This window comes from Citrus sinensis, chromosome 9, assembly GCF_022201045.2.
Source record: "Citrus sinensis cultivar Valencia sweet orange chromosome 9, DVS_A1.0, whole genome shotgun sequence".
NCBI classification, from domain to species: Eukaryota; Viridiplantae; Streptophyta; class Magnoliopsida; order Sapindales; family Rutaceae; genus Citrus; species Citrus sinensis.
The window spans coordinates 29,549,509-29,563,995 of NC_068564.1; the positions used below are offsets into that span (position 1 = coordinate 29,549,509).

Below are 14,487 nucleotides of genomic sequence, written 5' to 3' on the forward strand. Positions count from 1 at the left end.
TTCTTTGTAAAAGTTCCATCCATAGCTTGTGACATTCTAATTTTGAAACGTTAGACTTCAAATCTAGAAAGAAGTTGCTAAGAAAACAAAACAGACATATTTAAAATCTCAACGACACACATACACACAGAGACACTATACACACACACACACATACACAGATAACGTCTTACACATGTAATTGAAAATCATTAATCATAAAGATGGAGTGGGAGTCGCGGTTCCACGACTGCAACAAGTGGAAACTTTCTTATGGTTGCCAATCCATAAACTTCGTCCATGCTAATATGTTCTGGTTTCATATGGGCTGGTAACTTCCAATTAAACCCATGCAACATGTTAGCCAAACTAGACTTTATCATCTTCACTCCAAGGCTATAACCAGGGCACATCCTCCTTCCGGACCCAAACGGCAGCAGCTCAAAATGTTGTCCCTTCACATCAAACGCCTTATCCAGAAACCTCTCAGGCCGAAACTCTTCAGGTTTGTCCCAGACTGAAGGGTCTCTGCCTATACTCCATGTGTTTATGAAGACTCTGGTTCCTTTACGGATGTCGAAGCTGGCGACAGTGCAATCTTCCAAGGCCAAGTGCGGAGCTAGCAGTACAGCAACTGGGTGTTTTCTCATTGTTTCTTTCATGATTGCATCGATGTAAGGAAGTTGTGGGATGTCTTTCTCTTCCACCCATCTCTGTCTCCCAACCACTCTGTCGATTTCTTCTGTTGCCTTTTTAATTAAGTCTGGCCGTTTCATTAGCTCGGACATAGCCCATTCTACTGTAGTAGCCGAAGTATCCGTGCCTCCAGCAATTAGATCCTGTAAATTAATGAATGAACAAAACCAAGAATTTTTTTTTTTTCAATTACAACTTGTACTTACATGTTTGTTTGTACAATTTGAATATCAGATCCAATTATGCTGAAACGAGGTGTACTAAACGCTTTATAATATGTTATATATATATATATATATATATATATATATATATATATGGGAATGTCGTTAAAATATTAAAAAACACAAATTTCAATATATTAGAAATTATATTTCTTGTATATTAATGTATTGAAATATATATTTTTTGACATCCTTATTTTTAACAAATTGAAATATATATACAACGTCGTCACATTATTAAAACATGAGATTTAGTAGCTTTTCCGTACTTCAACATATATATCATCGTGGTTTAATAGTGTGATGATGTTATATATATTATAAAATTAAAGTGAAGATATATTTACTAAAAAATGATTATATATATATATATATATATATATATATATATATATATATTTGAAGGAAACATTAATTACCTGTGTGAACCCTCTCACGCTGTCATAGTTGAGCTTAACATCAAGATTTGGATCATCAGCCATCTGCAACAATAAGTCCACCATATCCTTGGGCACAAAATCCTTTAAGTTACCTTTCCTGTTAGCCTTGTGTTCATCAAATACATGGTCATGAAACCGATCAAATTTTTTCTTCAAGGCCTTCATCCGCTTAACGTACCCTTGGAGGTCCAAGAAATCTAGCCATGGAATCCAATCCCCAATATTTAGCACCCCATTAAGCAAAAACAGCTCATCTAACATCTCTTGAAATTCTTCGAGGGTTACAATTGAATCTTCAGCTTTCGACTCACTAAAGTACTTTTTTCCCAGTACTGTTCTGCTTATAATGCTGAGGGTAACGCGTGAGAGATGTTCTTTGAGCACAATCGGCTTCCCAGATAAAGCATATAGACGAGAAATAAATGCACGATATTCCTCGACACGAATGTATTGATAGGACTCGAGTCTTTTCGAGCTAAACAGCTCCGAAAGGTAAAGTTTACGGCCTTGGCGCCAATATGGTCCATAAGGAGCCCATGTGAGATTCAAATAGTTATATGTTGTGTGCTTGCCCGCTGCAGTTTGGGGCCTGGAGGAAAATATGTGATCATGTGTTTGGAGAAATTGTTTTGCCATTTCTGCCGAAGCAGCAACCACAACAGGGAAGGAGCCAAACTTCAGCTGCATTATCTGTCCGTATTTTTGGGAAAGTTTGTGAAGAGATTGGTGAGGGAGTGGGCCAATGAGGTTTAGATTGCCAATGATAGGCCATGGCTTTGGACCTGCCGGAAATTTTAGTGCCCGGCGTCGGAAAGTTGAGAGGAAGGCTAGAGCAGCTAGCAAAGTCAAGGCTATAACAACCCAAGAATAAGCTGCCTCCATTATGTTGTGTTGGTGATGCTTTAGCTTGGTTATGGAGGTCTTTTTATAGATGGTGATTTGGGAAAAATGTTCAAATTTGAATTATTGAAGAAAGGTGGGGCACGATCTATGGTTCAACCAATGAAGAGAATCCACGTAAAAAGTACAATTTAATAATTAAGATGATGATAGTGCTGCGCTTATATGCAACTAATTATATGTTCCACACTATTATATAAGGTTAAACTTAATTAAAAGTGATTTATTAATATTTTTGATAATTTGAACTTTAGTGTATCTGATAGGGTGTAAACCTTCGAAGTGTAGAGATTTAAAGTATAATTTCTATTTTTATGATAGCTTAAAAAGCTTAGGATACGTTCGGCATGCAGAATTGGAATAGACTAACTATTAGCATTGGACTAGAATAGATTCAATTAGATTAGTTTGGATTATATATAGTGGTGAGTTATGTTTGGTACAATATGAGATTAGATTATGTTAAACTAAATTTAAATGAAGTTAATAGTATTTAAGTTAATATTTGAATTTAAATATCAACTATTTATATATATTTAATAAGAAATATTATATTTAATTAAAAATAAAACTAATAACAAAATTATATACACACACATAGAGATATTCAATTAGTTATTGAGTAGGCATAATCATAATAAAGAAATATAAATTATTTAAATTATAGGTTATTTCATATGAGATGTATCATTTCATTAAATAAAATTATTCAAATAATAAACTAATTAATAATGTTTAACCCAATCATGAATAACAAAAAATAAATTGCTTAATTAAAAACAATAAATAAATTTTAACTTATAAATTAAAATAGTGTAATAAATTATGGAAGATATCATAAATGGACAAATATTTTTTTTCACATTATCTGATCCTAAATAAACCCACATGAAAATTGGGATTAATAATCCCATGAATTTTGGATTAAAATTTGAATTTAGTCCATTAATCCAATCCATGTGTGGATGCCAAACATTGGATTAATATTTTGTTCTAAAAATTAGTTCAATTCTACACTTTTTTCTTTTAAAGGTAAGGGGGTGGGGCAAACCCAAATAATTTTTATTTTCCCCTTACCTGCCATGAGGCTCGAACCCGGGTGGTTAGGTACTACAAGCTTCATACTGTTACTAACCCGACCACGTCCTTAGGGACTAGTCCAATTCTACGTTTAATCCAAACTTCCAAATGTAGCCTTAAAAGATTGTATATTGAACATTATAGATTGAAGTACACTTCTATATATTTATTTATTAATTATTGGTGACACCACATGAATATTCCTAAAATTTAGATGATAATATGCACTAAAGGTTAATTATTTTCTAACAGGTAGAAAAGTTCACAAAAAAGATAAGAAAATTTACTTTAAATTAAAAACTTGTCTTTAGTATTTTGGTTAGAGTCTTATTTATTTGCTTAAACTTTTATAGGTTCTCTGGTACGTTATCTGGCGTTGCATGCATTTCCTTCTTACATATGAATTTTATTAAAATTATTTTAATAAATCTTCAAAATACTCATGAAAGTTTTGCCTTGTTGCATGCATATTCCACAACTATATATCATAATTTCGCATGGTATCTATTAAATTCATAATTGATTTCTTGACACAATTGCCAACTTTTAGCTAAAAAAAAAAATTCTCTACCAATTGCGCGTCTGAATTTTGCACGTCAAACCCAATGGTATTGAGGGAAAAAAATTAAAAATAAAAAATAAAAAAGCAAAAGGAGGTCTGGATTACTAAGAGCATAAGCTTGTCAATAATCATTTCATAGGGATTCTTTAACTCGAAATATTTTTTTTTTCTATATCCGAATAGTCTTAACAAACACAAGAGATAAACATAAATTTTATTTGAAAAAACTTGATCGTTGATTCATTGCGGAGGCAATATATAAATCAAACTGAAGCACTAAATCATGTTCTTTGGATTTGGCAGTAAAGCAAATGATGGAGTCTGGTCTAGTCAAGTGTTGAGTGGTCAGTTCTTGTCGATTACAACATTACAGCAATAGTGTTTTGGACTAGCTAGCCTGCACGCCATGATCATCAATAGCCAGCTACTAAATTACACAGTAGGTTAACAAGGCGGGGCATGCATGTATGTATATGCTGCAGCCGTTCAATTTTATAATTGTTTCACATCACTGCTTCTCATCTACAACTCAATAATATTGCAAAAAGCTGGCTAGTCTATTTCGTGTAGACGGAGACTCTTTGGTCATATACATGTGGCATCTTGCAACCCCGCTGCCACTCAATTTTTTTTTTTTTGAATTAAGTTACTGATATTATATCAGATATTACAATTAATATTTACAATTATATTGATATTACATCAGATATTACAATTAATATTTACAATCATATTATATAACAGGGACCACCATTATACATTGACACACTTAATATTTAGGGTTAATTTTGTCCTGCCCCCAACTGTTTCAACATTTTTTGGCACACACCCATATGTTTCGAAAATACTCACTCCACACCCAATTCCGTTAATTTGACCGTTATGTTTAACGGAGCTATTTGAAATTTAAGTAAATGTCCAAAATACCCCTTATCTTGAATTAGAGAAAAATAAAATGAGATAAAATATTAATTTAATAATTAATGTTTACATTAAAAAAATTTATTTAAAGGTAATTAATAATAATTTCATCAATTAAATTATCAAATAAATTTAATTTATCATCATTAAATAATATTTAGGATATGAATTTCCAAATTTGCCCTTTGACCGTTAGAATAAACGGTCAAATTAACGGAATTGGGTGTGGAGTGAGTATTTTCGAAACATATGGGTGTGTGGTGAAATATGTTGAAACAGTTGGGTGCAGGACAAAATTATCCCTAATATTTATATTCATATTATATAACTAGGACCACCATTATACATTGACACATTGAAACACTTGCCCATATATTTTAAACCCTCTCTAATATTCGAAGGATGACTACTCCACTCACATTTCGTAAGGAAGAGACTGTCTGCACTAAATTATGTTGATAATTGAGGGAGTACTGAAATTAACCCTCATAAAGCTCTTATGGAGGCCCGAACCATTGCACTCAACATTGTAAGTGCGAGACTTCTCCCATTGGACCAAAGACCTATTTGTGCTGCCACTCAACTTTAGTAGACCACATACATACATACATACATACATACATACATACATATATATATATATATCTGCACCCAACTTTTTCCAGTGTAAGTGTCTGCCTAACGTATTTTAGGCGTCCTTTTATATCGGCCGTCAGTAGTTACATCTAATAATTAATACAAGTAATATACAATTTGTATGAGATAGATTATTTAATTTACAAGACGACATTTCATTGTCATGTAGAGTTGGTCACTTGTGCATGAGTTTCAAACTAATATGAAAATAAATTTAAAAAAAAATAATTTGTACTTTTTTTGAAAGAGTAAATTTTGATTATCATTATCTCACCTATCTGCGTGTAAATCATTTTTGACTCTATATTATTGGCTTGCAAGAAATGCAGAATTAATTTCTCCATATATTGACTTGTCAAATAATGACTATATTTCATTATATTATCAGCGCATACATGATTTTTGACTCTTTATCTTTCTATTATTAGCATTAAAATATTGACTATATACATCTTTATACGTTCATATGTAAAATATTTTAATAATACATAGCTTTAATTAGGTAGAATCCATTTATTTTTATTTTTTTTACTATTGTTGTTCATAGTTGAATTTCACAAATTTAGCATGCTAATAAATTATGAATTTATGTAGTTGGTGGTTCTTATATCAAGCATTGGATAAAGACGGATACTCTATATATATATACAAAGGGGACTTGAATGATAAGGGTTTCAGGGTACGCAGCAAAGTTTTGGATGTAAGGTAAAATGGATTTAACGAAAGGGAAGAATAATGATAATATTAGTGATGAGCTTCTTCAATCTCAAGCCCATGTTTGGAATAACATTTTTAGCTTCGTAAACTCCATGTCTCTCAAATGTGCAATTCAATTAGGCATACCAGACATCATCCACAACCATGCAAAACCCATGACCCTTAATCAGCTTCTTACGGCACTGCAAATTCATCCAACAAAAACCCAATGTGTCTACCGCCTCATGCGCATTTTAGTTCACTCTGGCTTCTTTGCGCTACAAAAAACAAGCGAAAATGAACAAGAAGAAGGCTACATTCTCACCAGTGCTTCTAAGCTTCTCCTTAAAGATCACCCTTTGAGCTTAGCACCTTTCCTACTAGCCATGTTGGATCCCATTTTGACAAAACCATGGCACCAAGTCAGCACGTGGATTCAAAACGACGACGACGATGATGCTGCTACTACATTCGCCTTGCCCCATGGGATGAACTTTTGGGACTATGCTGTCCGCGAAACAAGGCTTAACCATTTTTTCAATGAAGGCATGGCCAGTGATACTCGATTAACATCAAGCGCGTTGATTCATAAGTGTAAAGACGTGTTTGAGGGGTTGAACACGTTGGTTGATGTTGGAGGCGGCACCGGAACTCTGGCCAGCGCCATAGCCAAAAAGTTTCCCCACATAGAGTGCACTGTGTTTGATCAGCCGCATGTGGTTGCTGATCTAAAAAGCAATGGAAATCTGAAATATGTTGGAGGCAACATGTTCGAGGCAATTCCCCCTGCAGATGCTGTCCTGATAAAGGTAATAAGCTTTGTTTTTTTTTTTAGTGGACTACAATATCTTGTAATATTCTTGATTAACTAATTCTGGTGTTGGCGGTGACAAACAGTGTGTACTACACAATTGGAATGATGAAGAATGTGTTAAGATTCTAAAGAATTGTAAGAAAGCGATTGCAATCAATGGGAAGGCAGGGAAAGTAATCATAATAGACATTAAGATGGAGAGTGAAAAGGCAGATTACAAGACTACAGAAACACAACTCTTTATGGACATGTTGATGATGGTCTTGGTCAAAGGAGAAGAGCGAAATGAGAAAGAATGGGCTAAACTTTTTTTCGAGGCTGGTTTTAGTGACTACAAGATCACCGACGTATTAGGCGTTAGATCTCTCATTGAGGTTTATCCTTAATAACTTCTTCATAGTTCGAACAGATCATATTACATGTTAAATGCAATAACATCCTCGCCCATGGAATGGAAAACTGCATTACCATCGTAATAGTAATAAATGAAAAATAAAAAGCTCTCAATAGCATCGTTTACAAATTGTTTAATAAGAGTGGAATCCAACTTTTTAATTTGTACGACACTTTGCTTTGTGTTTTTGCAATATTTAAGAAGTGCTATGTGTCGTCAGCTATTTAGTTCGCACTCTTTAATTAAAGTTTACATCTCTTATTTTTATTGTTATTTTTTTATTACATGAGACGATTGCTCAAGAGTACAACTCATATTATATGATATTAACTGATATTTATAAATCATACTATTAATTAAATTAGTTTACATCAATTTTTATAAAGTACCTCTTAATTTTTTTTTTTTGTTTGGATTACATGAAACGATTGCTCAAGAGTACAAGTCATATTATATGAGATTACAACTGATATTTATAAACAAGACTATTACTATCATTAGTTTATATAAATTCTTATAAAGCGCCGCCTAAATTATATTATATGATATTAACTGATATTTACAAATCATATTATTAATTGAATTAGTTTACAACAATTTTTATAAAGTACCTCTTAAATTTTTTTTTGTTTTGTTTGGATTACATGAAGCGATTGCTCAAGAGTACAAATCATATTATATGAGATTACAACTGATATTTATAAACAAGACTATTACTATCATTAGTTTATATAAATTCTTATAAAGCGCCGCCTAAATTTTTAGCCTATTTAATATTCAGCACCTCTTAAATTTTTTTTTTTTTTGAGTTACATGAGACAATTGTTCTTGCTCAAGAGTAAATTCTTATAAAGCACCGCCACTCATATTTCGAAAGGGAGAAGATTGTCTTCAGACAAATTGATAAAGGAAATTAAATCCCCACAATGCATTGTGGGGACTCAAACCCATGACCTCACAATTATGAGGTTTGGGTTCTAACCACTAGGTTCAAGTCTAGTGGTTGTTTACATCTCTTAATTAAACAGTTACGTTAAGGGTAAATTTTAGATTTTCTCTTGTGAATTGACTATTTTCAAAACACTTCTTATTTTTTTAAATCTCAAGTTATCTCATTTTTGTTCAAAGTATAGGAGAAAATTAAGATGGATGATTTTTTTTTTAATCTTTTTAACAAAAATAGGGGTAAATTGAGATTTTCAAAAATAAAATGATAATGAAGTAATCTAAAATTAATCTTTATGTTGATTGCAACAGCTAATCCTTTAACTCTGATGCTATAAATGGTCCTTGTAATATTTTTATGGTTGAAGTGTTGAATTAATTTTCACTTGATTGTTAACCAATTCTTTAGTTAAAATTAAGCTGAATAGACATAGTAGATAAATATTGCAACAAAAGTGATGGAAAGAAAGAAAAATCAATTGAAAAAGATTTATTATCCTTTGATTACTTGAAATACTCTCTCTCTCTCTCTCTCTCTCTCTCTCTCTCTCTCTCTCTCTCTCTCTCTCTTTGCTTGTCAGCAATTCACTATAATAATATTTTAAATTAAATACTCGTTTAATCCCTATATTAAAAAAAAAACCCTTAAGACACCCCTATTATAGAATATGTAACACTTACATTTGCTTTTTCTTTCTTTTTATAACACCCTTGCAACAATATTTTTGAGAATATAAATGAAAAGAAAAAAAATATTAATTTATCAAATTAGATTTAAAAACAACACAAAGTTTTTGTTTTACTTTTAGGATTAATTTCATACAATAGATTTTTATACAATAATTATTAGTAAGATCATAGCGAAGATATATATTAAACGTTGCCTTAAGTTTGTTGCTATTAATTTATTTATAAATAATCATTAGCAATATTGTGCGTGGATAAAAAAATTACTAGTTCTTTTTACACTGATATTTATTGGTTAATTTGCTAATAATTAATGTCAATAGTATTGTTGTAAGGGTATATTATTAATTTATTATTATAAAAACAAATAAAAAGTAAGGGTAATAATGCAACATACTTAGTTGCAAAGGTGCTTTGAGATATTTTTAAAATATATAAATAAAACGAGTACTTAAAATCTAAAATAGGGACCAAAAGAGTATTCACAATTATCATCCCTTTTAGCTACATACTAACTACCTAGAAGCCGGTCCATACTCAGCATTATTTGAGTGAGGGGTCTTGTTAAGTTACATTAGCTGTAACTATTACATCAACTGATAATCAATTTTTTTTTTTTTTATGACTCAATTGTTGTTTGTCAAACAACCAGGAGATTATTAAGAACTATTTTTGGATTAACCGTAAGTTACATTATATATGTATAATGACTTGGCGGCTACTTTGAGTGTTGGATTAAATTGTTTTTATGAAAAAAGGAAGGGGTATGTATGTAATAATTCCTATATTCATGTATTTAGTTATTTTTTAATAAACAAGAAACACTTTTCTGAATCACTATGTTTATGTGCACTGAAATCCATACAACACGTATAAAGAATTAAAAAATATATATTAAAAATGACTCCTGCGTAACAAAATAAAGTAAAACAAAATTTAAAAAAACAAAGAGACGGTGCTTATTTGGAAATAAAAGGGGTGCGGAGAGAATCGATCCAGAATAAATGGCCTAATTGGATTTTCATTTAAAAAATTCAAATGGGAAAGCATTGGGCGTGTTTGTGTGGATGGGCCGGTACCGTATATATCTCATATCATCATCTGCCAAGTTCGAAGTTCCAGCAGTATAGGTGAGTAGTTCAAGTTTAATAGCACGTTGCATGTATAAATAATAATAATAATAATAATAATAATAAATATGGTCAATAGATTCCTTACTCGACGTTGTCCCACACGTAAAATGAAACTCACGCCGGATTGCCTACGTGAATTAGCCGATGGAACGCAACCATCAGTAAAACACCAGGAAGTTGCTCGGCTCCTACCTTCGAAACGTAAATCTTAATGTAAAAAAAAAAAAAAAAAAAACAAAACTCCGAGAGAGCGCGTATCACTCTACATAATAAATACAATAAACTTCTAATTTCAATTTCAATCCTAAAAAACTATTTAATTTCTTCCGTCATATCTACTTGCAACAGCCTTACCAGCTACCGGCAGCCTCTCTTCTGTGGTCGGCAGGGCACTCTCGTTGCTTTGACTGGTTAATAAATAAAAAGGTAAAATATGGCAAGAGACAAAAGCATAGACAAGCCCCTTAAGCCACGTCCACAGCGGCGGCAAGAAAGAAGGAGAAACGGTGACCGCGGTCGTCGCGACGTTGGCCGCCCGAATGACGAACCTATCCTCCGTCTTTGTTTGATCATACTTGTTCTCTTCCTTTTAGCTTTGGTCGTGATCTGTTTTGTCCATTATTTTTTGGGACCTGATTTTCACTTTTGAAGTGAAGTTCGTGAATGATAATTGTAATTACTATTATTATTATTATATAGGACGTGCCCATGACTCCGCCGATTGAGTTCCCTCGTGTCAGCTCCTTACTTTCTTTCGGATAGGTTTTAGAAGATGTAAAGAGATTCAGAATTGTTATCTTTTTCATTTGTATCTAAGTACCATATAGAGAGATTGGTAATTTCTATCTTCGGTTCTATTATCGTTTTCAGTTCATATATTAATTGGGTTTGAATTTTCAAGAGACATGAAACTCGGACCATCTCTACCGTGAACAACAATATTATTGGTCAATTATTATTGTTCTTTTTGCGGATGAATGGACTGTACTTGCTAACCAAAGAATGAGTCTTTTGCCTTTGAATTTTGAGGTTGAATTCCTTCTAAAGAGAAGAGACTTTTGAAATCAATGGTCTACTGCTCCCCACTTTCGGTGTTTACGTTAATGGGTATCTACCAAATTAGGCGAAGCTATCCTTGCCATATATAAAATTATGGTGGTTTAATCGAGGGATGGAACCACGGAAATATTCGAACCCCACAATTTTATTTATTCGACTCGTCTTCTGAGTTCGAGTACAGGGCCCACACAATTGTTTTTGCGTCCTGGGCTTCATTGGAGAAGCCCATTGGCAAATTGGGTTTGACCCAAAAAGCAGAAGCCGCTATCTGATTACGTAAGTAAAATTGTATATAATTACTAGCACACCGGTCAGAATTTAGTCTCGAGCATAGGGAAGCCGAACACGATTACCTAACTAAATAATATCTGGCGTCTAATTAGAAATCCTAAATATATTCATTCGTACATTATTTGGATTTCGGAGAGTGGAGAAGCGAGGAAGAGGGAGAGAGTCTTTGGCAGCTTCTATTTTTTACCCATTTGGTACGGGCAAATTTACAAATAACTTATGGTGATACAGAGTAATCATCGGTTCACCATCCATGAATATATTAATCATAATTAATTTTTTTCTTAAATTAATTAATTTATTCCCATGTAATTATTAATCATTTTTGTCGACCATACTGACATTCTCTTTTAATTTATTTTGTAAAAATTTGCATCATAATTTGAGAATCATTAAACTAATACGTAAATATCACACCAGGCTTAAAAAAAAAAAAAAAAAAAAGGCTGATATAATATAAATTAAATTTTAGAATTTTCATAATTTCATATTAAAACTGCTGAATAAAAACAAAACGAAGGCTATAAGTGTTTATAAAAGCCCAAAGCCCAAAGCCCAAAGCCCAAAGTAGTGAATGTGATAGTGTTAATTCAACACACAGTTGCAAAAATTGGGAATCATTCGTTTGTTTTGCCATCTTTTCTTTCTGTAGAGACCTAAACAAGCGTTCGTTGTTGGGTTTCCACAAGAATCGAGAAAAAAATGGCGACCTTGGACTCAGACGTACCGATGGTTCCAGTCGGAGAGGCATCAAGCAGTGCAGGCCCTTCATCTTCCTCCAAGAAGCCTAAACGTTTCGAGATCAAAAAGTGGAGCGCCGTCGCCCTCTGGGCTTGGGGTGTAAACCTAACCCTAATTGTCTTCTTTTTGCCTTTTGTTTTCTGTAATTGAAAATTTAGCTAGTTTTAAATTTTGTGTTGCTTGATGAATGCAGATATTGTTGTCGATAATTGTGCGATTTGCAGGAACCACATCATGGATCTCTGTGAGTGACTTCCTTTCTTTCTTCTTCTTTTTTTTTGATTTTGTGTATTCTTATTTTGACTTTTGGGTTACGTTTTGAATTCTTATTTTTTTGTTAGGCATCGAGTGCCAGGCTAACCAAGCTAGCGCTACAAGCGAGGAATGCACTGTAGCTTGGGGTATGCTTTTTATTTTTATTTTTATTTTTTTAAACCCTCTCTTTAGGTTTACCTATTGTGATTGTGCCTTTTTCAGTTTGGCTTTGATTACATAATAATTGTTGGATAGCTACAGATTTAGAATTTGGTTTATCACGGAAAGAAAAAAGGGGGAAAAAAACAAAGAGGAAGAAGAAAGAAAAAAGCATTGTTTTACAGCTGCTAATTGGAAATGAATATTTCTGAAGCATAGAATTAAATTGTTTAGGTGTACCATTCTGTATAAATTGATTGGGGCACTGGAGTTAATCATCATTGTGATTGAGACATAACTATACAAACTGTAAGTTAAATGCTGAGTGCTGATAATTTTATTGTGAAACAGGCAAGTACATTGGAAAAATGTAAATAAATTACGATATTGCATGTTTTAAATATAAAGTGGATCTCCGCATCGTAATATATAGTCTTGAATTTTAGAATAGCTGTATAAACATTCTTGATTAGGCTTTCAGAATTTAGATTATGGTCTGATGATGTAAACTTTTTGGGTCTGTTCAGTCTTTAATGGTCGTGTTGTGAGAATTTCGTAATTGAGTCGTAGATTGCTTATACCTCCTCTCTACGCTATTATGTTGCTGACATGCTGTCTTACACTTCATAGAACCATTGAGATAAAAGAAATTTGAACATTAATTTACAAGTTTATTGCTGCTGTCTTATGGTTGTCTGGTCGTAGATTTAATATGTGATTTTCTAATACCTTACTCTTCCTTCTGCTAGTTGGATAATCTAGATGCTGGCATTAGTATTTGGTTGCCCTCTTGGCTATTCTATGGGGAATAATATAAGTTTCTCATTCTCAATCTTTTAAATAGATATCCTATTTTTTAAAATATATTTTAGACAGTGAAAAGGCATCGTACTCATATGTAGTCCTCATCCACTCAAAATCATATACACTGCATCTTTTTCTTCCACATGTCGGTAATTTAAATGGTACACTTCACAATCTTATTCTACTACATTACTTACTTCTTCTTAGATTTTGTTTCTCAATGTCAAACTAGATCGCAGGTCATTTTGAACTCAACTGAGATTTCAGTCCTTGTATTTATTTTACTTTCATTGTTGACAAGTAAACTTACTGATTGCTGGTAGTGCACTTGTCTGTATGTGATAGACGGACTTTGAACATTTTGAGAACTTTGGTTTTGTAATTGTAGGGGTTTGCAACCATGCATTTCACTTTCACTGCATCAGTCGATGGCTGAAGACTCGTCAAGTTTGTCCATTGGGTATTTTCCATATCACATATCCTCTCTCATTCTATTGTTTACCTTTTTCTGTTTACTCAATTATCTGTTGTATTTTATGAGTTCTTATTTCATATTTTACTGTATTGTTCCTCCAGATAACAGTGAGTGGGAGTTCCAGAAGTATGGTCACTAGAGCCTTTGAGCCAGTTGAGTTTTGGATTCTGTCTGCTATGTATTGCAGATTTCAAGTAGATATTATGGAAGACCCTGGACTTTCTGTCAATTCTATTTGATGCTCTTTGTTATCTAAAATTCAGTTGGTTATGACTTGGATTCTAAATCCTATATATGTTTGTGAAAATTAAGCCATAATTTCTGTTTAACTGAGCCCACTTTTTCTTGGCAAGTTTCTTTTTCCTTTTTTATTTTTTATTATGCCATGCTGGGTTTGTGGTATTCTTCCTATACGTCTTTTTATTTACTTTAAAATTGGGCAATGGGTTGTTCGCATGCATTATTAAATCAATTTGTGCGTGCTGATTTGTTCCAACTGCTTTCTGATTAGTCATGGTTTTGGGTTTAACTCAGGCATAACAGAAACTAGCTGTATACGTACAGGTGAAAATAGAACAATCGCCCTTGTGTGTTAT

At 32.8% G+C, this 14,487-nt stretch overlaps 3 protein-coding genes across 3 annotated transcripts; 2 read left to right on the forward strand and 1 right to left on the reverse strand.

The window, feature by feature from the left end:
* Positions 1 to 2,221, reverse strand: LOC102615025 (trimethyltridecatetraene synthase-like). The gene is made up of 2 exons (XM_006475037.3): positions 1,319 to 2,221; positions 1 to 818 (listed from the first exon to the last, which is right to left on the reverse strand). Exons 1-2 carry the CDS (start codon positions 2,219 to 2,221, stop codon positions 192 to 194), a joined length of 1,530 nt encoding a protein of 509 aa, XP_006475100.1. The 3' UTR covers positions 1 to 191.
* A 3,890-nt stretch (positions 2,222 to 6,111) lies between these two features.
* Positions 6,112 to 7,607, forward strand: LOC102613447 (probable O-methyltransferase 3). Its single transcript, XM_006474662.4, has 2 exons — positions 6,112 to 6,943; positions 7,032 to 7,607. The coding sequence occupies exons 1-2, from the start codon at positions 6,149 to 6,151 to the stop codon at positions 7,332 to 7,334; spliced, it is 1,098 nt and encodes a 365-aa protein (XP_006474725.1). The 5' UTR covers positions 6,112 to 6,148; the 3' UTR covers positions 7,335 to 7,607.
* Positions 7,608 to 12,055: 4,448 nt separating this feature from the next.
* Positions 12,056 to 14,220, forward strand: LOC102613162 (RING-box protein 1a). Its single transcript, XM_006474661.3, has 5 exons — positions 12,056 to 12,295; positions 12,392 to 12,442; positions 12,540 to 12,599; positions 13,805 to 13,876; positions 13,993 to 14,220. Exons 1-5 carry the CDS (start codon positions 12,160 to 12,162, stop codon positions 14,028 to 14,030), a joined length of 357 nt encoding a protein of 118 aa, XP_006474724.1. The 5' UTR covers positions 12,056 to 12,159; the 3' UTR covers positions 14,031 to 14,220.
* The last annotated feature ends 267 nt before the right edge of the window (positions 14,221 to 14,487 follow it).

Excerpts from the sequence above, each read along its gene's own strand:
- LOC102615025 (XM_006475037.3), bottom strand. The coding sequence starts at position 2,221 with ATGGAGGCAGCTTATTCTTGGGTTGTTATAGCCTTGACTTTGCTAGCT. Across the intron at positions 819-1,318 it reads GCGTGAGAGGGTTCACACAG|GATCTAATTGCTGGAGGCAC; the intron begins GTAATTAATGTT and ends ATTAATTTACAG.
- LOC102613447 (XM_006474662.4), top strand. The coding sequence starts at position 6,149 with ATGGATTTAACGAAAGGGAAGAATAATGATAATATTAGTGATGAGCTT. Across the intron at positions 6,944-7,031 it reads CAGATGCTGTCCTGATAAAG|TGTGTACTACACAATTGGAA; the intron begins GTAATAAGCTTT and ends GGTGACAAACAG.
- LOC102613162 (XM_006474661.3), top strand. The coding sequence starts at position 12,160 with ATGGCGACCTTGGACTCAGACGTACCGATGGTTCCAGTCGGAGAGGCA. Across the intron at positions 12,296-12,391 it reads CGTCGCCCTCTGGGCTTGGG|ATATTGTTGTCGATAATTGT; the intron begins GTGTAAACCTAA and ends TGATGAATGCAG. Across the intron at positions 12,600-13,804 it reads GGAATGCACTGTAGCTTGGG|GGGTTTGCAACCATGCATTT; the intron begins GTATGCTTTTTA and ends TTGTAATTGTAG.